The sequence below is a fragment of the Chenopodium album genome, chromosome 11 (genome assembly GCF_948465745.1).
Source record: "Chenopodium album chromosome 11, dcCheAlbu1.1, whole genome shotgun sequence".
In the NCBI taxonomy this organism is placed as follows: domain Eukaryota; kingdom Viridiplantae; phylum Streptophyta; class Magnoliopsida; order Caryophyllales; family Amaranthaceae; genus Chenopodium; species Chenopodium album.
In genome coordinates, this window is record NC_137844.1 from 1,254,517 (window position 1) to 1,279,465 (window position 24,949).

Here is a 24,949-nt window from a genome sequence, read left to right on the forward strand (position 1 = left end):
ACTAAAATATAATTAAATAAATCATGCTTATATAGCTATCTAATATTCCAATCTGGGGTGGTTATTGATCAATAATATCTTCGGTGTTTCGATACTTGTTTAGTTGTTCCACTATGTACCATATCAGAGTGATTTTCCTAAGTAATGTGAAAGCATAAACTAATTCCTCATATACATTGGTTTAATAATTATTTGTCACAATACAATTCACACATGCTCGGTTTGGTATTTGCTGGTATAGTTTCGTAAAAAAAAATCCACATTAGAACTTTACAGCTAAAAAAAAATCAACTTTGGAATAAAATAAAATTCAGAATTTTAAATTTTAACCATATCAAACCAGATGATTTTAATTTAGGGTGTGTTCTATTCACCTGATTTTTACTTATCTGAATTTATCTGATCTTATCTAAATTTATCTTAACTTATCTGAACTTATTAGCCCTTATTAGAACTTATTTTAGTTATAAATTAAACTTAGGTAGCCATTATTAACCCTTATAACAACTTATCTAAACTTATTTTTCCTGAACTTATCTTATTTGAACTTATCTGAACTTATTAACTCTTATCTGAACTTATTAACCTTGAAATAAGTGGAAATAAGGTGAACAGAACAGGGCCTTAGTCTTATGACTTTTTGCTATCATAATTTTTTAAAAGTGAACGGTTGAGATTATTTGTTTTTTTGATTTATTTTTAATTACTACCTTTAATTAAAAATAATATATATATATATATATATATATATGTTGATATATTTTTATCTTTCAGAACTTTTTTTTTTAATATTTTCAAAATTCTGGAAACAAAAAAAAAATATAAAATATTAAAAAATAATTTTTAATTAAAAATAAATCAAAAAAACAAATAATTTCAGCCATCCATATTTAAAAATTATGGTAATCAAAAGTTATAAGACTCGGTAATTTTCAATATCAAACCAAACGAACCCGCGCAGATAAATGTGGAAGCCCACACTCATCCCTATTTCCTAGTGCCCTTCACATCCTTCATCGTTACGATTGAGGGCACTTGAATAAAGCTGAATTCTTGAATTTATTTTTCTGGGTATTTCATCAAAGTTTTTAATCAAAATTATTGTAAAATGGGTCATAAAATGTCAAAAGATGAACTGGTTTATCAGCGAGTGAGTGAAGGTAATATTGATGCCATTAAAGCTCTTTGCACTGAAGGAGCTGGACTCGAGGTATCCCTCTTCTTCAATCTTGTAGTTATCATTTTCTGGGTTGTTATTTTGATCTTTATTAGATAGAATAATAATTTAATTCAATATTTTTGATGTTATGATCATAATTTTCTGGGTTTGATTTGTAGTGGATTGATAAAGAAGGGAAAACTCCATTGATTGTAGCTTGTATGGATCCTAGACTTTATATTGTGGCCAAGACTTTGATTGAACTTGGTGCAAATGTTAATGCTTATCGCCCTGGTATGTTTTTTTATTTATTTATTTTTATTTATTTATTTATTTTTATTTTATCAGACCCTTTATTTATTTGCACTTAAGAATTGCTTTTGCTTTGCTAGAATGAGTATATGGGTGCAAGGATATCTACATAGGGAAAAATTTGGTTTCGGGTCATGTGTACCACCCTCAATACTTTATACAACTGAGCTGGTTTACAATTTATAATACAAGTAGTATCCTATGCTAAGTTAGATTATGGTACTCATTGGATGTTTTTGTATGTTTTGATTTATTAATTCCGGAATTTAATACAGTAATTTTTAGGGGGCTATAATCACAAAATTTGTTGCTTAATTTGGCTGAACCACGGTAGGTTGTTTGTTAACCAATAATGTACATAGTCACATATATGTTTGGGAGTGGTTTGCTTGTTCATCAATAATGTACTTAGATGTTTTGGAGTGGTTTCATGTAACGCGCCCCCTTTCCCTTCATAATCCGATGGGAACAATGGGTGAATCTATGGAGGCGTGATTGGTTTGGGAGTAAATTGATATATCATGAAGATTGAGCTAACATAAATAAAATAATACTTCCTGTGAAAAAAATAATATATGTCTTTTATAGTAATGCTACTAATGAACACTGGTTTGGTCTTTATTGATGTACCCTCTGAAATTCTGAATTATGTATTCATAGAAGTGCATTTCCCTACAAGATTACGGAGAGAAAGATGACTCAGTACATTTGCATACGCAACTCAAAGTATTCTCTTATGAAGATTTCTCTCAGAAATTATGTCTCTTTGTTGATCTTAATAGGGATTCATGCGGGTACACCTTTGCATCATGCTGCGAAGAGAGGCCTGGACCACACTGTTAAGTTGCTTCTCTTGCATGGAGGTGAATATCATAGCAGTCACTGTTTGACTGTTTGTTCTAGATTGTCCTTCTAACGTAGTGTTATTTGAGACATAAATTGAGCAAAGATTTTGGATTGCCAGACATTTATGATAGGCTCTGTTGAATAAACTTGCAGCAAACCCTTTTGCAAGTAATGATGATTGTAATACACCGTTAGAAGTAGCAAGAACAAAGGGTTACTGCAATGTTGTCCGTGCAATTGAGGTTCTTTCTTTTTGCTTGATCTTCATTAAGTATACATTCATAATTTGAAGATATACAGCTAAATACGGTTATCTCTTTATGCACACCTTTTTCTCCTTGGGATTTTTCTCCCCTTCATCACAGGCACATATATGCTACTTCTCTGGTGAAATACGTGAGATTCTGCTGGTGCCAAGCATCCTTGGCTCTTTGGTGCCTCATCGATTAGCTAGAAAACACTCAAAGTAATTCCTCTGTCATCATTTACACTTTGCATGTTTCATTTATAGCTGTTGTCTCTATCTATTTTGTTGAAGAGGATCAGGAGTTGAATGTATTCTTTGAAGTAGCTACAGCTCTCTTACCTTTTTCTTATCTTTCTAGGGAGAGTTGGGTGGTGGTTGTTCCTTGCAGCCTCCCCAATATAGGGGAGCTTATAAGATTGGAGTTTGCTGTGTATTCTAGTGTGCAGGTATGTGGCATTATGACTAAGTGTGACCTGAATAATTGTTTGAAATTATAGAGTTTGCTTCTGAAGATTATCATATTTTTGCCCGTCTGTAAGAACTCTAGGATTGTGATTTGGAGTTTACTCTAACAAATATTTTTTTTACCTTTGTGTGTGTTTCTGCCATAAGAGCCTATCTTGTTCAGTTCTGCTGCTTAAGGCTCGAGAGCAAATGACCTTAAGGGCTTGAGTGGTGTTAAACCTGACTTGACCTTAAATACTGTTCCCAATTTACCATACATGAACATATATTTGGATAACATTCATTTAGTTACTATGTAAATTACCTATTACATCTTCTAAAAAAGGTTTTAATGAACAGGATGCCCAGCCTACTGTCATTCCTCTTTGGAAATCCAACATCGTGGAACCAAAGCTTCGTAAGTCAGATCCCTCCTTGATAATCTTCAACAAGTCCACTGGTAAGCTCGTTACTATGAATTGTTTATTGGCCGAACTCACTTTTTGGCATGCCTTCTCTATGTTGTCCTGTGATGAAGGGATGTCTGATATTTATCTACTCTAAAATCTTAGCTAGTTTTACTTCTAAATTTTTAAGTGATTTATGGTTATGCCTCATACTGTAAGTTATTATACAAGCAAACGACTAGAGAGAGTACCATGCATGATTATGCCATGCTTGTTCGAAAGCTTGTAAATTTTTTAATGTTGGAATTAGAAAAGCGGCATAAAACGTCTGATAATTTCTGTCACTGGTCACATAAATATTGGCTGCATTATTCTATCAGAGATAATGTGCTTTGGGTTCTATATATTTGGAGAGTTTTTAATCAATAAGTTTAGTGGGCTTGTTGGTTAAAAATAATCAATGATTAGCACTATCTTTGTGGTAGCTCTATGCTTGTACTGTATGTAGATTAATAATCTGATGAATTTTTTATATTGAATTGTCACCCCTATCCATTTTTTTCTGAGGTCTCTCTTACACACTTTCTGTTCTGACGGTTTTCAGGGTCCCGTTTTAGATTTTTATCTGCCATTAAGGGAGACAAGCAGCAACTTAGTCAGTTACACAGTGCTTGCAAAGGGTTTCTTAAGGTATGTTCTAAGTAGACTAGTATTTCTTTGGGATCAATTTCTGTCTTGTGGCTTTTGCACTCTGGCTGGCATACCTTTTTATTATTAATATTATTATTATTATTATTATTATTATTATTATTATTATTATTATTATTATTATTATTATTATTATTATTATTATTATTATTATTATTATTATTATTATTATTATTATTATTATTATTATTATTATTATTATTATTATTATTATTATTATTATTATTATTATTATTATTATTATTATTATTATTATTATTATTATTATTATTATTATTATTATTATTATTATTATTTGGCTTTGATGACTGAATTCACTTTTATATTGTTTGGATAACTCATGATCTTCTTTAAAAAATCTGTCTTAAAGATTTAATTTGCTCGAATTTATGTAGTGGTAATTGATTATTAGCTTTGGAGATTTTCATCTAACTTCTGTAATGGCACCACAAAGCATTTTTGGTACATATAAATAAAAAATTAGGTTGGATAATAGAAATTGTAAATAAAAATAGCTTTCAGTCTCCATGTCTCCCAATAATACACAGTGATGATTGATGAATGACTATATTCTAGAATTACTGAAGTTGAAGCCTTCATTCACGGTAGGCTGGGTTATGAGATTACTTGTTGAAGCCTATAACTTCTGATCGTGTGATAAGATTCTGAAATTGGCTCAGCTCACTATTAACTACGAAGTAGGTTCAATTTGATAATAATTTCAACTGTAGCTAGATTCTGGAGTCTACTCAAATCTGTATGTGGCTAAAAAAGTAATTTCTAGCCTCTCCTAAGGCACATTTTTATGGTGCTTTGCATGTAATGTACTTGGAAATCTCCTTGATTTATATTTTGAAGGACTTCTGATTCTCCTTATGAGCAGCTACTCCCTCACTGAGATTTTCTTTCTTTAACTATCACTCACTACTTGGACCAAACTACATTATGAGACTAATGATTATCTCTTATATTTATTAAGAGATTTGACACATTATACAGCAAATTATGAGGGATTTTACCTAAAGACATATAAGGAGAACATATTTTGGAGGATTTTTTTTTTCCAAACTTTAGGAGCAAAATTATGTTCTAGTGGCAGCCATTTTAATATAATACGAGGTATAAAGATATTATAGTTAATGATACATGCAATAATAGTGGAGTTTTTTTATGCAACTATGTTATGAATTGCACTGCATCTCTTCAGTAGATTTTCTGTTTCCTTAACTCTTGGATTCTGACCACCTCTGAAATTGGCAATCTAGGTTAGGCCTTCCCCTCAGCTGTCCAGTGCCGGAAATTCTGCACAACCCGAAGCTAACACTAGCAATCAGCCAGTCAATTCTACAACTGTCATCTCAGCAGCTATCCTTTCAGCTCCATCAGCTCCTCCCTTACCCATGCACGGTGCAGTTGATGGGCCTATACATCATGCAACAATCAATATGGACCCTGTTGACTTGTCTGTTACAAGTAGCAAAGCAAATGGTAAAACAGCAGCGCCTCGTTGCGTGATATGCTGGGAAGCTCTAGTTGAGGGGGCTTGTGTTCCTTGTGGTCATATGGCTGGTTGTATGTCTTGCTTATCAGAAATCAAATCCAAGAAAGGGCTTTGTCCGGTTTGCCGAACTGAGATTGATAAGGTTCTCAGGCTATATGCTGTTTGAAAGAGGCTTGACAATTTATTTTTATTTTTTTGATGTTTGCCAGTGTGGAACTTTATTCTACACTTGTGCAATGGAGTGGTGTGGTCATGCTATTCAGTTTTTTGTGAAGTTATGCTAGTCTATCTATTGTATTGTCAGAAATCAGAATTTTTACAGGAGAGTTAGAGTTGTGCTTGTAGATATCTACCAAGTCATACTTTTTTGAAAAATCTTCAATGAGTAAATAATCAATTTTGCCACTTGCTTCCAGTTTTGTTTTTTATTTTTTATTTTTTTTGAAAATTATCTTTGAAACCATTTAGGTCACGTTTGCTTTGGAGTCTTAAATTATATTTGCTGAACAGAAATTATTATTATTATTTTAGGGTGTGTTCTATTCATTAAATTTTCACTTGTTCGAACTTATTGGACCTTGTTAGAATTTATTTTAGTTGTCATTTCTCATCCATTTGAGCTTTGAGAACCTTTATCAAAACTTATTTTACCTGATTTTATCCTATTTGAACTAATTTCTCTTGAAATAACTGAAGATAAGATGAACAAAAAACTCCCATGTTGAAGTTTAATTGCTTATGTTAAATTCAAATTTATTTTTTTTAGTAAAATAACAAAAATTTAAACTATGAACTATTATTTTACTATATGTATATATGGTCATAACACTCTTAAATAACATTTTGTGATCCCAAGATGCTTCTTTTACCATTACTACTTCAATTCAAGACATTGGTCTTCATGTCTTTTAAAACTATCGCTATATGCACGCAATGCGTTGCATTGATGTAGTAAAGGCAGCGTATTTTGCAAAATTGATATTATGACTTTCATTTTTTCCACACGTACAATTGCTTTTACACCTTCGGCGTTTTGTTAAATATTCTATGAAGATTCTTATTGCATATAGGTTAATATTATTTCAGGAATAATTTAGAGGTTCAAGAGTCTGACACCAACTTTTCACTCATCCTCTCCTTGACTTATATAATAAAGATGACCTAATTTTGTGTATTATTGCCTATTTGCCTTCATTTCAGCCTATTTGGTGGCCTATACCAAATACTCCCTCAATCCTTTTATATTTTTTTTGAACTACGAGTTTTTTTTTTTTTTTTTTTTTTTTTTTTTAACTACGAACCTATTTTTTAATTTTTAATGAGACATGGTGCAAAAAAAAAAAAAAAAAAAAAAGTACAGTACTACGTTAAAAATCAACCTTTTGTCAAAATAAAAGAAAGAAGAAAGAAATCAACCTCGGAATATAAAAAATTCCAGAATTTCCAAACGACCCCGCGAAGATAATTGTCTGAGTCCACACTCATCCCCATTTCCCAGTGTTCCTCAATTCCTTCATCGTTAAGATTGAGGGCACTTGTAAAAAAGCTGAATTCTTGGATATATTTTTCTGGGTATTTCATCAAAGTTATTAATCAAAAGTATTGTAAAATGGGTCAAAAAATCTCTAAAGATGAACTGGTTTATCAGCAAGTGATTGAAGGCAATATTGATACCATTAAAGCTCTTTGCTCTGAAGGAGCTCGACTCGAGGTATCTCTCTTCATCAATCTTATACTTTTAATTTTCTGGGTTGTAATTTTGATTTTTGGTAAATTCAATATAATTCTTTATGATGTTATGATCATTATTTTCTGGGTTTGATTTATATAGTGGATTGATAAAGAAGGAAAAACTCCATTAATTTTGGCTTGTATGGATCCTAGACTTTATATTGTGGCCAAGACTTTGATTGAATTGGGTGCAAATGTTAATGCTTATCGCCCTGGTATGTTGTTTTAATCAAACCCTTTATTTGTTTACTATTATAAATTGCTTTAGCTTTGCTAGAATCAGTTTATGGATGCAAAGATAGCTACATAGGGCGGGATTCGATCTCGGGTCTTGTGTGCCACCCTCGATACTTTAACCAACTAAGCTACTTGCCAATTTGTAATACTGTTTTTTGCTCAACTTTGATTATGGTATTCATTGGGGGTTCCAAATTTGATTATGTATTGGTTAATCTATTCCAAATTTTCTAGCAGGTAATCACAAAAATTGTTACTTGATTTGACTGAACCACGGTAGGTTGTTTGTTGAACAATAATATACATAGATGTTTGGGAGTGGTTTGATTGTTGACCAATAATGTACATAGATGTTTGGGAGTGGTTTGCTTATGACCCTTAATATACTAGATGTTGGGAGTGATTTGATGTAACGCGACCCCCTAGCTTCCCCTTCGTAATCCGATGGTAACAACTGGGGGATCTATGGAAGCATGTGATTGGTTTGGGAGTAAATTGATATATCTTGAAGATTGAGTAAAGATATATAGAACTATGCTTCCTTTGATGGTTAGTAATGATACTAATCCACACAGTTCTGGCCTTCTGGGCTGTATACAAGTAACCTTTGAATTTAGTATTCATAGAAGTACATTTACTATAAGGTTTTGAAGTCAAAGTTGATTCAGTACATTAACATACGTAACACATTTTTGGAATAAAATTCTAAAATAGCACTCTATTCTTTTTTTTTTATTTTTTTTAAATTGCTATATAGCAAGGACTATAGAGTGGTTACATCTTATATTATACATACTGAGTAGAAGCATTGAAGTGTTCACTTATAAATTTAGAATTTTTTGCCAGGAATTCTATCTCTTTATTGATCTTAATCATTTCCATTTGCATGTTAGGGGTTCATGCGGGTACACCTTTGCATCATGCTGCGAAGAGAGGCCTGGACCACACTGTTAAGTTGCTTCTCTTGCATGGAGGTGAATTTCATAACAGTCACTGATTGTTCTAGATTATCCATCTGAGATGGTCATTATTTGAGACTTAAATTGAGAAAAGAATTTGGATTGTCAGACATGTATGATAGGCTCTGTTGAATAAACTTGCAGCAAACCCTTTTGCAAGAAATGATGATTGTCAAACACCGTTAGACGTAGCAAGAACAAAGGGTTACTGCAATGTTGTCCGTGCAATTGAGGTTCTTACTTTTTGCTTGATCATCATGAAGTATACATTCAGAATTTGAAGATATACAGCTAAATTTGGTTTTTGTTTTATGCCCTATTTCTCCTTGGAACTTTTCTCCCCTTCAGGCACATATATGCTATTTCTCTGGTGATATGCGTGAGATTCTGGTGGTGCCAGGCATCCTAGGTTCTTTGGTGCCTCATCGATTAGCGAGAAGAAGCTCAAGGTAATGCCTCCGTCATTGTTTGCACTTTGCATGTTTCATTCAGCTGTTGTCTCTATCTAATTTGTTGAAGGGGAGCGGGAGTTGAACGTATTCTTCAAAGTTCTATAGCTCTTTTACCTTTTTGCTTTCTTTTCCAGGAAGTGTTGGGTGGTGGTTGTTCCTTGCAGTCTCCCCAATGCAAGAGGGCCTCTAAAATTGGAGCTCATTGTGTATTCTAGTGCGCAGGTATGTAACTTTATGACCAAGGCTTTGTTCTCTTCACCTTATACTCATTAATCATTACTTATACTTTTTCTTGATAATATTAAATCAAATCAGACTGGATAAAAAAATTTCAGACCAGATCAGATCTTCTTCATTCTGTTTGCTTATTGACATAAATCTTTAATTTTGTATTTTTAAAAATTATGAAAACTATTTATTTGAAAAATAGACGTTGAGACGAATCTAACGAGATCCTACTTGGTAATGTTTCTTCTTATACATTGACTTTCAATTAAGGTCAAAGTTTAGTCAAATCAATACAATCAGATATTCAGATCAGAATAATGCATACTAGACCAGACTAGACCACACTTAAGAAAATTCAGACCAAACTTAAGAAAATTCAGACCAGAACACTATTTTTTACGTGAAGAGAACAAACCCTAAGTGACTAAGTATGACTTGAATTATTGTTTGGAACTATAGGTTTTGCTTCTAGGATAATCATATTCTATTTTGTCCATCCGTGGAACTCAAGCCCTCAAGGACTGTGATTTAAATTTTGCTCTTTAAACAATTTGTGTGTGTGTGTGTGTGTACTGTTGCTATACATGTACATTGTTTTTGTATATTGTTCATCTTGTTACTTTATAAATGACCTATTATATCATCTAAAAAAGGTTTAATGAACAGGATCCCCAGCCTCGTACTGTCATTCCTCTTTGGAAGTCCAACATTGTGGAACCAAAGTTTCACGAGTCAGATCCCTCCTTGACAATCTTCAATGAGTCAACTGGTAAGCTCATCACTATTAATTATTTTTTGGCCGAACTCGCTTCTTTTTGGCATGCCTACTCTATGTTTGCCTGTGATAGCTGTACGTGGATTAATAATCTGATGAAGTTTTTGTATTGAATTGTAACCCCTGTCCACTTTTTTGCTGGGTCTCTCTTACATAATTTCTCTTCCTGTGTTTTTCAGGGTCCCGTTATAAATTTTTATCTGCCATTGAGGGAGACAAGCAGCAACTTGGTCAGTTACACAGTGCTTGCAAAGGTTTACTTAAGGTATGTACTAAGTAATCTAGTATTTATTTGGGATCAATTTATGCCTTGTGACTTTTGTGCTCTGGCATACCCAAAGTTTTCTGCTTGGTGACTTTGTCATAATATTGTCTGGATAACTTATTATCTTCTTGCAAATTTTGTATTGAAGATTGATTTGCTCAAATTTTTAGTCATAAGTAGGCTTGGAGATTTTTCATTTAACTTTTTCCCACTGCTTGTACTGAAACCAACGTGTACCGACTAAAAAAGAGAAGAAAAGTTTGGCTTGTAATGATGGATGGAGCTGAATTTTATTCTTATCCCTTTGTTTCCATTGTCTTTGAAATAGCTTTTCATTCCCCTAAGCCCTTACACTGAACTTTGAAACCACAAACCAAGCTTCCTCTGTACTTAATTACCTCTTGCCACATCTCATCCCTTGGATTGGGGTATCTCTGGAGCAGCTCCAGAAAATGGACCTGCATGTTCTGAATCCTATGACTACCAAACTTAATGCCTTTGAATCTTAGGGTGGTTGGCCTGTCATCTAGATTGTATTGCCATGGCCTCTGAATCTCGGATGGTCTCATTGAGCTTACATCAAATTGTTGTAACTCTGAGATGATGTAGCCTATAGCTTGGGTGCTCAGAGTTTCTCCTTGGTTGAAGTTTTAGAGCATGCGGCCCACAATTCAAATTCATAAGATAAAGACAGTAGCTTGTGCATCGAAAAGTATTGATGCTCCAGGCTGAAGTCTATAGATCAGACTCATCAGAACTCCAGGCTGCTCATGACTTGCCTATCTGAGCAGTAGCTTACAGGTCCAGAACCCATCGAAGAAAACAAACCTATGTATCTCAAATATCCAACATCGGTCGTTGTAGGACAGAATCTTTACTATAACCAGCTTTGAGGCACCCTTTGGAGTAGTACCAAAACCTATCTTCTGAATTGCACTGCATGCTTTTCTTTATTTCTCTTCAGTAGATTTTCTGCATCCTTAATTCTTGGATTCTGACCACCTCCGAAATTGGCTATCTAGGTTATGCCTTCCCCTCAGCTGTTCAGTGCCGGAAGCTCTTCACAACCCGAAGTTAACACAAGCAATCAGCCAGAACTTTCAGCAGGCTCGAACTCTCAATCAAGTTCTGCTACAAATGGTTGGAGTGACCTTGATAGTAATGTTACTCTTAGTGAATGCGGCCAATCTAGTGTCCCACCTCCTACAAAGGCAAGCTGCAATGGATGGGCCAATGAACCCACAGCACAAGAATTAAATGGATGGGACGATGAACCTGCAGCACAAGAATTAAATGGATGGGCTGATGCTGATTCAGGTCCAACCATGCCCCCAGTCAATCATACAACTGTCACCTCAGCACCTATCCCTTCAGCTCCATCAGCTCCTCCCATACCCATGGACGGTGTAGTTGATGGGCCTATTCATTATCCAGCAATCGATATGGACCCTGTTGAGTTGTCTGTTACCAGTAGCGAAGCAAATGGTAAAACAGAAGAGCCTTGTTGCGTGATATGTTGGGAAGCCCCAGTTGAGGGGGCTTGCATTCCTTGTGGTCATATGGCTGGTTGTATGTCTTGCTTGTCAGAAATCAAATCCAAGAAAGGGCTTTGTCCGGTTTGCCGAACCAAGATTGACCAGGTTATCAGGCTATATGCTGTTTGAAAGGGGCTTGACCTTTTTTTTTTTTTTTTTTTTTTATTTGGCCAAATTGTGCAATTTGTATTTTATACTTGTTATGCTAGTCTGTCTTTTGTATAGTCAGAAATCAGAATGTTTACAAACAGAGAGTGTTATAGATGTGCTGTAGATATCTACCAAGTCATATACTTTGGAAAGTTTGTTAATTACTACCTTTTATATAATCAATTTTGCCACTTACCATCTTTCTAGTTCCATTTTTTATTTTTATTTTTTCTGAAAATTATTATCTCAGAAACCATTTACATTTATTATCTTCAACTGGTTTTAAGTGATGTAGGATAGCAGGATTTATAGTTTAATATATGTGATTGCATTGATTGAACCCCTAATTGTTCATATCATAAAATTTGAAACCTTTGCTTGTCAAATCAAGGCTTGATCTCAACCTATACAGCCTAATTTCAATATTAAATGAAAAACTAATATTTTTTTCAGAAACTAATTTAATATATATTTATAACATTAAATATTAATTTCAATTAAATTTATTGATTAACTAGTTACTAGATATGTTTGTGTTTTTTTGACATTAGAATAGGTAGCTTATTTTTTGATGTTTGTAGCTTTAAACATGTTAAACGTTCTTGTAATACGGTTGCGCATCTTGTTGCAAGGTGGGAAACCGATGGTAACTCTAAGTTAGTTCGTTTAGGTTCGTTCCCTCAAAGTCTCATTACTTTGGCGGAATTAGACCTTGTTTAATTTTATTATGAATAAAAGATACCGATTTCTTTCAAAAAAAAAAAAAATAGATGTTTGTGTTTACTAATTGTTGTAACTTACTTTTTTTCTAACCGAAAAAGGTTTCACTTTTTCCACTAAATTTTCTCTTTCCTTATACTTCGCATTTTGATTTTGTTACTATAGTACATGGAAAGAAAGAAAAGAAAAATTAAAAAAAAAATGAATTAATTGTCACACTATTATTACGAAGTATTATTATTTGATAAAAAGGTTATATGTTATTTTTTTATTATAGTGATATACTAATATAGTATGTAAAAGTAGGACGTTTGCAAACTTGGAAATTGGTACATCAAGACACCAAGCAAGTTCATAACTAAACAATAACTGTTATACTTTATGTAACTTCTAGATATTATAATTTGGTGGACATTTTTAATTGTAGTGTACCCTTGACCTTGAAATTATGAACTTTCCTACACATACATAGTGACATAGACCTCTATACCTCATACGAAAAATACTAAAATTATTATCTATAGACCATCATCAAATTATCCGTTTATTTTTACTAATGTAATTATGGTCATACTCCTTTGCTTTATAGGTGTTATACTTTTCTATTACGATCTTTTTTAAAGTGTTACACTTTATTTTAGCAAACAACTACAATACATTTTAATATTATAATATTTATCTCCTCTTAAGGTCCTCATTCATACCAAAACCTATTTTTTTAATATTATTTCTTTTCTCATGTATCCTTTAGTTTTCAATAAATTATTACCCCCATTATAAATATAGTTAAATATAAATTCCGATGAGAGAAAATTTATATAATTATATTGTCATACACCTTATGATGATGGAACATATCGAACTTTCATAGAATTTTAAATCACAAAGAATGTTCTATGCAAGTGCACAAGTCCAAATTTTCAACATATACATTAGAAAATGAAGTATATAAAAACTTTCATTTTCAAAGACATATTTTTTTTCCTATCCAAAATTATTTGATAATTTTCATAAATAAAATTAAGCTTGAATTGTCAACCTTTTGACTAAAAAACCCGCTTGTTTCTCAACTCTAATATTTTTCTGACTCTTTCTTATTCAATACAATCACTCTGTCTTTACCTGCTAATTTTTCTCTGCTTTCATACCTTAACTCTGTTACTTCTCCTACATTATTAATATTCTTACACCCCAATTTTTAAAGGGTTTTTCTTTTTATTTGTTCCCCTTTTTTATATAATTACCCCAATTTTTAAAGGGTTTTTCTTTTTATTTGTTCCCCTTTTTTATATAATTTTTTTTTATTGTTTACAGTTATTTTTCCACATTTTCTTTGGTTTTTTTGTTATTAATTTTGATTTGTTTTGAGAGAAGTAAAAATGGGACAAAAACAATCAAGAGATAAACTGTTGTACGATTATGTTATTAATGGAGATGTTAGTGGTATTCAATTTCTCTCTAAACAAGGCGCTGGTCTAGAGGTAATTTATCTACTGTAACTTATTTATCATGTACAATAACATGTCGTTTTAATCAGGTGCACGATGAGCATAGTGCACCGTGCATACGTGCACCATCTATATCACACAAATTTAATTACTAAAGTACTGGTGTAGTAAGTTGTGTTATGCATATAATTGTTACTTGTATCAAGTGTGATTGTGTGGAATCTGTGTTACGTGTAGCCTGTATATATGTAACATAGATTTATTGCTGATTTTTCTTTTGGGTATAGTTGTAGCTAATATTATGATAATAAGATGCTTTTAATTTGATGATTTTTTTTATTTATTTTTATTGTTGGTGATTTTGATAGTGGAAAAAAGAAGGGAAAACTCCTCTTATTGTAGCAGCCAAGGATCCTGGTCTGTATGATATTGCCAAAATTCTCATTGAATTGGGTGCCAATGTTAATGCTTATTGTAAAGGTAAATTTTCTTATGATTTTTTCAAGTTCATATTTTTTTAAAGGTTTTAATCAACTGATAAAAATGAAAAAAGAAAAGTCAAATATTAATTACATGGATTTTCCAATGTCTAAAAAATATGATCATCCTAGTTTAGACCTCTTGTTTACAAGATTTTGATGGTCAAGAAAATTACTAAAAACCCGGGTTTGTTTTTCATCATATACAGTTAGTCCTGGAGGAACACCACTACATTATGCAGCAAAGGAAGGACTAAAAAACACTGTTGCATTACTTCTTACACATGGAGGTATGTCTACTTTTAGAAGTACTTCGAAATTATGTATAACTGAGTACAGGATATGTCAAACTAGACAAGTAGTCAGTCGAGTTGGGTTTAGGTTCATCAGCCTGTTTCTTTATCCGGGGTTTCAAGTATTTTTGTACTGATTTTAGTGTACTTTTGAGATTCCAAACCAGCCTAGGTTGGCAGTCTATCAGTAATGCTAGTTTTTGACATTCGATCAGTACTGTTAGTTTTTGACAGTCCATCAGTACTGATAGTTTTTGACAGTCCATCAGTACTATGATCAAAAGGAATCTCAGATCATTGGCAATGCACATTATAACAACATATTAATGCTCTTGTATGAATGTACAGCCAATGCTTTTGTCAAGAATCGAGAGCATCAGACTCCACTGGATGTTGCTAGGAAGAATGGTCGTAATCTTGTTGTTAAAGAGATTGAGGTTTGATTTGCTTAAATTTCTTGTTGTTCTTGTTACAACACTTTTTGTTCCTCAATGTTCTTAATCATTTCTTTTCCCTTTCTAGAGCCGTATTTGCTATTTTGCTGGTCCAATACGCGAAACTTTGGGCCCAGGATTCTCTGATGTACCAGCTCCACAATCATCTTCAACAAGAATAAGGTCAGTTATTTTACTTGCCTGATTTTTTTTATACTAACATTCTTTTTTCGCGTGTTCTGCTCAAATGTGATTTTTACATCAAACTATATCTTGTTCTTGTCCAGTTGGGTTGTTGTAGTACCTCGCAGTCCTCATAATCCTCCAAAACCTCCGAAAATAGAGCTTGTTATCTACTCAACTGCTGAAGTATGTTTTTTCTTTAAATGTTCAATTTTTTTTACTAGCATACACTACTAGTATCACTCAAATTTAATTTTTGAGCTGTAATTGGCAAATTGGCAAATTGGCTAAGCTTTGGGTTGGTCAATTTAGTTTTGATCACGTTTTTCTCGGTTGGATTCATCTTGGGTTAGCTTTGTTAAAACATTTGCTTGTTGATGGAATTAGACTGCATTGTTCCCTACAGAAATGGATCGAGTTTAATACTTTCAGTAATCAGTACTGTAATCTGCTTGCGCAATACAATTGTTGCAATTTTAACATATTAGTGTCTCTTCTTAATCTGTTGAGCAGGATGCTGAGCCTCGTAAAATTATCTCTCTTAGTCGGTATAGTATAAAAGCGCCAAGATTCGATCAACCAAGTCCTTGTTTGATAATTTCCAACAAACAGACCAGTGAGTTCATACATGTTCATCTTTTGACTACCCTGCCCTTATTTTCTGTTTAGCTTGATATATCATGAGTTTAAATTGAGGTGAAGAAGCTATTGGAAAGAAAGTATACTGATCTTTGTTTTCTTGTTCAGAATATAAATTCTCATCAGTTACCTACAGCGACAGGCAGCAGCTTCGACGATTGTACAATGCTTGTAAAGGAATCTCTCAGGTATTTTTTTGACTGACATGATTTGTGATATCCAGCTATAAGATTGACAGCCCCCTGTATGACTTGAGCTTAGAAGCTTAGGCGAAACTTGTGACATGAACTCTTTTCAACTAGATATTGCTTATAAGATTGACAGCCCCCTGTATGAGTTATAATTGAACTCTTTTCAACTAGATGTTGCTTATTTTAGCTTACTTAAGCGAAATTAAGTGCAAAGGATTGACAAGCTTCAACATGAACAGTTAATGCTTCATTTTCCGAATGACATGTATGCAGGTTATGCCAGCCTCGGCTCAGATGATGATCTCTGATGCTATTGGGCCACCAATGCATACAGCCTCCCAAATCAGTAGTCCTGCATGGAGAACACCCAGTAATTTATCGCCTCCCATGACACCCCACAACAATGTTTGGGTTCACGAATCACCAAGGCGCAGAGATCACTATGGTGGCAACCACTGGGGTGCTACACAATTGAATCCTGTACCCTTGCAGACACCTGATAGATTCATGCAGACACCTGACAGGGTCTTGCAGACACCTGATAGGTTCCCTGCAGTGGCTGTAGCTTCTCCTCCGATCCCCTCAGCTCCTCCGATCAATAATACTTCAACTAGTATTGATGAAGTTTCTAATCCATCTGCTGAGTCTGCAGGACAAAAACCACCTGTTGTTACTGAATCGACAGTGTGTGTAGTATGCTGGGAAGCTCCAATTGAGGGAGCGTGTGTCCCATGTGGGCACGTGTCTACGTGTATGTCTTGCTTGAAGAAGATTAAGGACGATGATGGAGGTTGTCCCGTTTGCAGAGCTGAGATTGATCAGGTTGTAAAACTCTATGGTATCTAAAGTTAAAGAGAGAGATATAGAAAAGGAGGTAGGATTTTGTACATAAGACTGAGTGGATTATTGGTGATTCTTTTTTTTTTTTTTTTTTTATTTGGGAGGGGGGGTTGTTCTCTTCTGGTGATCTTGTTATCTCAAATTATGCAATAAAACGTAACAAAATATTGCTGGTCCTACATACAATATAATTTATAACATGTGGATATCAACCAACTTAATTAGTTAAAGTCTTAGAAAGTGATATCCAAGATCTGAAATCGAATCTCGTCTACATCATTGTCTTTGTGACTCTCTCAACACCGTACATATATTGATTGATATATACCATAGTATCGATATGTCATCATCACAAAGTACATAAAAGTATATTACATTTAGGAATTCAAGAGCATACAATGTGCTAGAGAATAATTTCATACGTAGTATAAAATGAATTATGTTCTTAATGATCCGTCAAAGTTAACAGCTTGGTGAAAAATTGATGAATTCCTTAAAATAGTTCGGCAAATTCTTGATTGTGAAGTTACTGTTAATGCTTGGTCACATTTTGTGCCCTGTGGTCACAAGAAACAGCAATGGTTTTTATGAAGATTTTATACTTGCAAGGTTTGTATAATTATTAATAATCAATCTTAGATACCATAAAAGAAAAACATTACAAGTAATTACGAAAGTAGTAGTTGTTTTTCTAAAATACCAGATGGTCCAAATCTAACAACATTTATGAGCTGAATTAAGTATATTGCTAACAATAATCAACAACACAACATTACATAGTATAATACATAGACAAGTATATTCGATATAGCAATCACTAGTCTCTTCATCTTCCCTAATCACAACTGGTTAATCTTTCACTTCGAACAGTTGAGAATCAAAGGACGCTTCACAAACATAAAATAAAGACATGCTAATCAGAGTAATTACCCTTAACTGCAATCATTGCTGCCACTAAAATGCATCAAAAGAAAGCGCCATAGAAATAGATTATAAGATTATTAGACCCACAGCTGCTTTGTGGCCTCCATTCTTTCAATTAAACTGCTAATTTCAGATTGCATTCGAATCTTCATCTTGTAGTAATCAGAGTGCGTATTCTCAAGAATTCTTAGCTCCTCTAATTTCTTTCTTCTCCTTTCTTCAGCCTCTTGCAAGCACAACTTTGCAAGTTTCTCACTGTACTCTTCATCCAGCTTCACAGTTTTTGTCTCTACCATTTGACGATATGTATCCACCTCTTTTCTTGCTTCATCTGCTCGATTCTGGAACATCCTGGCTTCTGTTTCCTTCAAGCGGATGATACTTTCCATGCTGTCAAATCCATCCTTGTTTGACAAATTCCCAGACCACTCGATAGCTAATTGTCGCTCACTTGATAAATTTGGCTCGGAACTGCTTTGATGGAAATCATAAGAACGCAAACCTTGCAGCATGGTAGCAGAGTTAATGAAGCTAGACTTTTGAGCCAAATTGGAGGATGGAGAAGGGAACACATTATCTCGACGACGCCCTTGACTGGCTGTAAGTTCGTTTGCCCCAACACCAGTAGGAGCAAAATGTGCTGTGTCCTCCTTGTCTGTGACAGAAGAATCCATGAACATTTAAGTAACCAGTTGGACAAAAATTATAAACTTGTAGACAAGTTTCATATTACCTTGAATAGATTTAATCAAAAGCAGTAAACAATATCACCTCTGTCAAGCACAGAAGTTATGATGAATTCAAACTTTTAGCTAGTGGTACAGGGCCAAGAGCAACCTATCAGACAAAGTATGCTGGCAATGTTTTTTGTTCATATTGCCAATAAGAATATAAACTTTTATAGTTTTATACAACATCAATTATTGAAACCCTATGTTATAATATTACATTTACCAGAAGTCAGACATCATCAACGTTGGCAAAGAATGGTCCTAAACACAATATAACAATAATATAATCGGAAGTTTGATTTACTCCCTCAATGGAACTTATATCCATAAAATCCCATGAAGATTCTTATAAAACCAAAAAAAACACCAACAGTATTTCACAAATTGTGTATACAAAGATGAACCTCAACTCTTAAATAAATGAGTTTATATACTCCTGCTAACAATTGTACTAATGGATATGACAAGACTAATGGAACTTCTCCCAATTTAAAACACCCTTCTCATCCCTTATTATAGCCTCTCTGAAAAATCAATTGCCTGGCAGCAATAGTCATCTTTGCTTACTAGCGATAAATCATCCTATTTTAGTAAATTTTTTACTTTCCAATTTTACACATTAAAAAACCAATTAACAGAGACCACATTAAACATTGACCCAGTTCTTTCACAAATCCCCAAATCCAAAATAACGGATCCCATATCCAAACCATTGCTCAGATGCCAGTGGAAAATAGCTTTAAGCTATTTATGTAAGTAAAATAGCTTATAGAAAATGACTATTCCCAGAACTTGGTAAACAGGAGACTAACAAAGTATCCCATCTTAAATACAAAAACTGAGAATGGGACAAGCAGAAGACATTGATGAAAACAAAGGGTTCATAAAATAAAATAAGTTAGTTTTTAAAAAGAAATCTGTTATGACTTTTACCAGACTTGGAGGTGAAGAAATGAATAATGACATGGCAGGCATCTGACGGAGATATAGCCCTTCTTTCAAGCCTTGTGAGCAATTCAGCAGCTTTAAGATATAGCTCTTTGCCTTTTAGATCTTCACTTTCTTTAAAGATTCTTCTAACACAATCAAGCTCCTTAATCAGTGTTTGCATACCCCAATCTTTAGCACAAAAGATAAACACATCTTTGACAAATCCAAACATTTCGGAAGCATGACCACATCCAAGACAATAGAATTGCATCCCAGTTTTGCCAGAGGACCCCTTCAAGCTAGGGCCAGGTCTTATTAGATTATTCTCAGCACCACAGGCAGCATGACACCAATGAGAGCAAGCATCACATCCAACCCAACTACAGGTATTGTTGGCACAATCATAGGTATTACACACAGAACACATACACTGGCTGCAAAATCCCTTCTTTGTCGAGCAAATCTTACAGTCACAGTCATCCACAGGCAGCGAGGATTTACAGTTTATATTTCTACATCTCTGGAAGAAGAAAATTTCAGCCAATTCACTGGTTGGGAGACGAGCTTTCCCTGAAACAAATTCATTAAGCCCAAATTTTACTGCAACCAGAATCTCCAATTGTAGTCTGTCGGACTTAGAAAGAGTCTCCGTTGTAAGGTCTGACCTTTTTTCGAGCAAATTTTGCAGACAAACTAACTCATCTTTTTTCTCAGGTGATGCCATTAGACAGTTCAAGTACTCCTTAGCTGATTCAATAGCTTCAGCAGGAAGCTCACGAGATAATTGTGACATAACAGTGGCATGTTCTGTAATGACATCACGAACAATCCTTTCTCCTCTGGAAAGCTTGTGTCCTCTAATATCCTCCAAATTATTCAGCCCCTGGTCCAATGATTTACTCATGGAGTCAGCAGAGCACAAATCAGTTCTTGGCTTGGCAGGCAATTCTGAGGGAAAGAAAGAACTAGTATCTGAGGCAGCTGCCCTATACAGACTGTTACCTGGATCCCTATTAAAGGTATGGGATCTGTTCAACAAAGTATAAGCTACACCACCACCACCACCACCACCATGATTTGATAATGAGACCCCATCTCCAATTGGCTTAAAACGACTATGAACAGAACCATTGGTTCCTTCACCACAATTCCAAATTTGATCAGTCTCCCTCCTATGACTACCAACCGAATTCTCATAATATTCAGTAGAATTGTGAGTTAACGAGCAGCTAGGGTTATGTGAAAATGGGTGAGAGTAAGAGTATGATAACGAAGCAGCAGTAAAATCATCAGAGCATGTTACTTGGGTATTATTATTGTTATTGTTATTATTATTTGAAAGGGTCAAAGACTGCACACTCCTACACGGCATAGGACGCACAACAGCATCACAATTTGGTGGTGCGGCATTTGATGCAGAAAGCGAAAGAGAAACATTAGGCAGAGCTAGAGACAGGTCAAGTGTCTGTGTCTCAAGCTTAGGCTTCTTCCAGCCATCTCCCTTTCTCCTGCCATCCTCCTGAGCTTCTCGTTTTGACGTACCGCCATCACTGTTGCTCAACTGTAGAAAATCCCTCTCCACCCATTTTTCCTGCTGGTTTGAATTCTCCTCCTGAGCAAGGGAAGGAGGGCGGTCACTGGGCCCAGGGAGAAAAGGTCTATTTTCATGGTTTTGTTCTGACATTTAAGGGTTATATTATAAACCAAAGCCTGCAAAACATTAGCAATTAAAAAGAATCAAATATCAAAGTAGGATCCAAAAATTACATTAAAGTCTTTTAGCTTAAGGATCTGAACAGCAAAATACAGCGACGAGATAGCTCGTTTTAATCTTTCATAATTTCAGTACATAATAGTTCAATAACTCACCTCGGGAGGACCCTAAATTGACTATAAACTCTATATTGACATGTAAATAAACAATAAACATTAAATTGTGAACTTGATATTCGATGATTATCAAAAGAAAAGGAATATAAAAAAATAATAAATAAATAAATAAATAAGTCTTACCTCATTAGCTGTTCAATTGAGGAAATGAGGAGAGAAAGCTCACAAGCCGCTTCAAAGGAAAATTCAGAGTACACTTCACTGGAAAAATTAAACATAAATGTGATAAATTGAAAACAATAACAAAATTGATTGCTAATGAAAAAGACATTCTTCAAGGCAAAAATAAAAACAATTACTAATGACGTCATAAATTAAGGCAATGACAATATGAAGGGAATCATATTGAATAGACAACTAAGACGAGCATTTCAAATTTTCAATGCATAAATGGAAGTATTATTAATTACTCTACTTTTGAATTAGTGTATAATTCGATTATCATTATGAATTTAAGTTCCAGGACACTGACACCACTCAAACCCCTGTGCATCAACAACACTCTCATGAGCACGCACAGCACACTGCAGACATTACCAATAGCAATAGCAGCCCCGACATTGAGGTAGCTTTGAACTTGTTGCACTTACATAGCCACACGCATACCCGCTTAAACAATCCCTCACATGCACAAACTTCGACACCAAACTGCTAGTAAATCTAGCAGCACGGACCAAGAAACAAAGAAAACCAAACAAGGTCCCAACTCCACCTATATACCATGCTCATTAATACAATCAGAGCACAAGCAGTCAAGAAGATGATGGTGACGGTATCAAAACACCAGACATGGTAAGATAAAATTTAAGCATCAAATAATATCATTGCCATACACTTAATCACTTTAATTAGGAAGCTACTCAAATAATCAGAAGGATATGTGATAAACATATTGAAAACCCTAAACAGTATACTACTATTCATGAAATCATATAACACATTTTTATTATAATCTTCCTTCCAAAAAGATATGTATCTAATCAATCTAAAATTAGGGGAAAATTCTAGTTACGTCATCCTACCAGAGGAATGCAATGCTATTAGGGACTTAGGGCTATTCACTGGAGTAAGGATTGGAAATTTAATTTCAAAGAGTATTCCTAACATATTGAAGTAAAATGTAAACATTCTAGAGTTTATAAATAATACTTCCTCGGTTTTTTTTAATTGCACCATTTGAGTTGAGCACAAAATTTAACAAAGGTATAAAATAAATAAATAACCATGTGACTACAAACAAAGGAGAGAAAGTAAAAGTGAGGTAACAAAGGTAAATATCAAATGTGAGTGAGGGTAAAATAGGTATTTGGTGTGCGAGCACAAACAAAAAGTTATGAAAGTATACCCATTATAACAATGGTGCAATTGATATGCAACTTCCCTAAAAAGAAAATGGTGCAATTAACAAAAAAAACAGAGGAAATATTAAACAAAATGGTGGTCTGGTCCAAGACCGGATGACTAAGGTTAACTTCCATAACCGAGTCCGAGTAACATAGCCCTTAACTACTCATTTTTAGAAGTGCAATTGTACTCCTCATTTTCATTTACTCTCTTGATTTGAAAATATAGCCCGACCAATAAAAATCCAAGTGAGAGGACCTCTAAGCTTACAAGCACTACTTGCTTTAATAGAAGAGTGTTTGTAATCTCAGCCAGTCAACCAACTAAAATAACAAATTGGGGAAATTGGAGATATACTTCATTGTTATACTCAGACATAACATTCAAAGAGGTGAACTAGTCAATATTGAAAAGATATAATGAAGTCATCCAAATCCCATCCAATCATAAACTGGTAGCATTTGTGACATCAAAAAGGATAACATATATATGAGTTGAAAAAAAGATCAACCAACGAAGGTGGAAGCCGTGGAATTCTTGATATAAGCTATTCTTGAAATATACAAAAGGACAAAACTCCTCATACACTTCACCGCCCAGCCACCCACTCACAAGTCAAAAGATATGCAAATGAGCAAAGCACCCAACCCAAATCTTAGGCCAACTATAGAGGAACTTGAATCCACTGCAATAATTTCTCTGTATTTCTCCCAATTACCAACTAAAGAGAGCCCAAATTAATATTAGGATTATTAGTTAATCTTCAAATGCATTCATCCAGTATCTTACATTCTTACAGATTAACTAAGATGAACTACAACAATTATGCGATTTTCAATTTTCAAAAAGGTGATACTAATAATTTGATACACAACAACCTGGAAAAGCACAGTAATAAGTCAAGATTCCCAAAACACCCGTGTGATAAGTTTTAGTTATGAACTAAGCATCTCTATATGAAGAATAATGTAAAGCTGACCCTCGAAAACGACAAATTTCTACATAATGTCATTAATAGCAGAAAATGGATAAAGATATAGTAGGCTAATACCATAACCATGCAATGCCAATTCCAGCTTAAATCAATGGCACCTCAATACATTAGTAAGACAAAGGAAAGTCCCTAAATTTTTTTTTAAAAAAAAAACTACAATTAGATAAATGAATCAACTTTGTGTAATATCCAATTCAAATAATGGATAACCCAATTCAATGAATACATCAAGTGATCCCCACTCTAAAATTATTAGAAATTAGAACCCAAAACCCAATTCAATTAAATGAACCCACAATCTTATAAATCAATTAACAAATTAGAGGTAAGATAAGAAGTAACGATGAACTTACTAGATCAGAAAAACTTAACAATTTAACTTCCATGAATCCAAAATTCAAACCCCAAGCAATTTCAAAACATCTAATAAAAAATAAACAATTTAATTAATCAAAATAACTTACGTTTATGACATCAAATCAAGAGAGCTGAAATCGAGAGATACAACAAAACCCGGCTGCTCAAAAACGCGGGTCAGCGGAGAGAGAAAGAGAAGCTACCAAAATCAACGCAAGCCATTTTCAATTTTCAGGAGAAACAAGAGTTTTTTCTTTTGTTTCGTCTTTTTTGGTAACGTTAATGTTGTCTGAAAAGGATTGACAATAGTGACGACTGACGAGTAAGGGCTCCTTCAGTTAAACTTAATTTTGCTTATATAAATTTATTTAATTTGGTCTGATCTAATCTGATCTTATTTAATTTGCTTTAATATGATTGTCGAATTTGATCAAACTTTAATATTAAGGGTGTTGTTAGATTCGTAATAATTGCAGTCATTCTCTTAAAAATATGCGTAAAACACCCTAAATTTTTTATTACGGCATATGCTTGCGGTTGAGGCACATACGAGAAACAACAATGGTTATGACGAGGAGAGAGATGGGAAGAAATGA

At 34.0% G+C, this 24,949-nt stretch overlaps 4 protein-coding genes across 5 annotated transcripts; 3 read left to right on the forward strand and 1 right to left on the reverse strand.

Annotated features, from left to right (window-relative positions):
- The first annotated feature begins 960 nt into the window (after nt 1-960).
- On the forward strand, nt 961-6,163 carry LOC145567106 (putative E3 ubiquitin-protein ligase XBAT35). The gene is made up of 9 exons (XM_081626333.1): nt 961-1,210; nt 1,339-1,453; nt 2,254-2,334; nt 2,471-2,559; nt 2,683-2,783; nt 2,923-3,010; nt 3,369-3,468; nt 4,020-4,105; nt 5,389-6,163. The coding sequence occupies exons 1-9, from the start codon at nt 1,109-1,111 to the stop codon at nt 5,788-5,790; spliced, it is 1,164 nt and encodes a 387-aa protein (XP_081482459.1). The 5' UTR covers nt 961-1,108; the 3' UTR covers nt 5,791-6,163.
- Nucleotides 6,164-7,034: 871 nt separating this feature from the next.
- Nucleotides 7,035-12,164, forward strand: LOC145567104 (putative E3 ubiquitin-protein ligase XBAT35). Of its 2 annotated transcripts, none has more exons than XM_081626331.1 (9): nt 7,035-7,335; nt 7,456-7,570; nt 8,486-8,566; nt 8,696-8,784; nt 8,900-9,000; nt 9,138-9,225; nt 9,907-10,000; nt 10,186-10,271; nt 11,294-12,164. In XM_081626331.1, the coding sequence occupies exons 1-9, from the start codon at nt 7,234-7,236 to the stop codon at nt 11,933-11,935; spliced, it is 1,398 nt and encodes a 465-aa protein (XP_081482457.1). In that variant the 5' UTR covers nt 7,035-7,233; the 3' UTR covers nt 11,936-12,164. The 2 variants fall into 2 exon arrangements, with proteins under 2 accessions (XP_081482457.1, XP_081482456.1); XM_081626330.1 differs by having other exon boundaries at nt 9,898-10,000; nt 11,294-12,162.
- Nucleotides 12,165-13,743: 1,579 nt separating this feature from the next.
- On the forward strand, nt 13,744-17,584 carry LOC145567105 (putative E3 ubiquitin-protein ligase XBAT35). Its single transcript, XM_081626332.1, has 9 exons — nt 13,744-14,157; nt 14,493-14,604; nt 14,813-14,893; nt 15,245-15,333; nt 15,419-15,513; nt 15,618-15,699; nt 16,027-16,129; nt 16,261-16,340; nt 16,617-17,584. The coding sequence occupies exons 1-9, from the start codon at nt 14,056-14,058 to the stop codon at nt 17,187-17,189; spliced, it is 1,317 nt and encodes a 438-aa protein (XP_081482458.1). The 5' UTR covers nt 13,744-14,055; the 3' UTR covers nt 17,190-17,584.
- A 193-nt stretch (nt 17,585-17,777) lies between these two features.
- Nucleotides 17,778-24,652, reverse strand: LOC145567107 (protein OBERON 3-like). The gene is made up of 4 exons (XM_081626335.1): nt 24,461-24,652; nt 21,782-21,859; nt 19,772-21,478; nt 17,778-18,762 (listed from the first exon to the last, which is right to left on the reverse strand). Exons 3-4 carry the CDS (start codon nt 21,450-21,452, stop codon nt 18,185-18,187), a joined length of 2,259 nt encoding a protein of 752 aa, XP_081482461.1. The 5' UTR covers nt 21,453-21,478; nt 21,782-21,859; nt 24,461-24,652; the 3' UTR covers nt 17,778-18,184.
- Between the last annotated feature and the right edge of the window lie 297 nt (nt 24,653-24,949).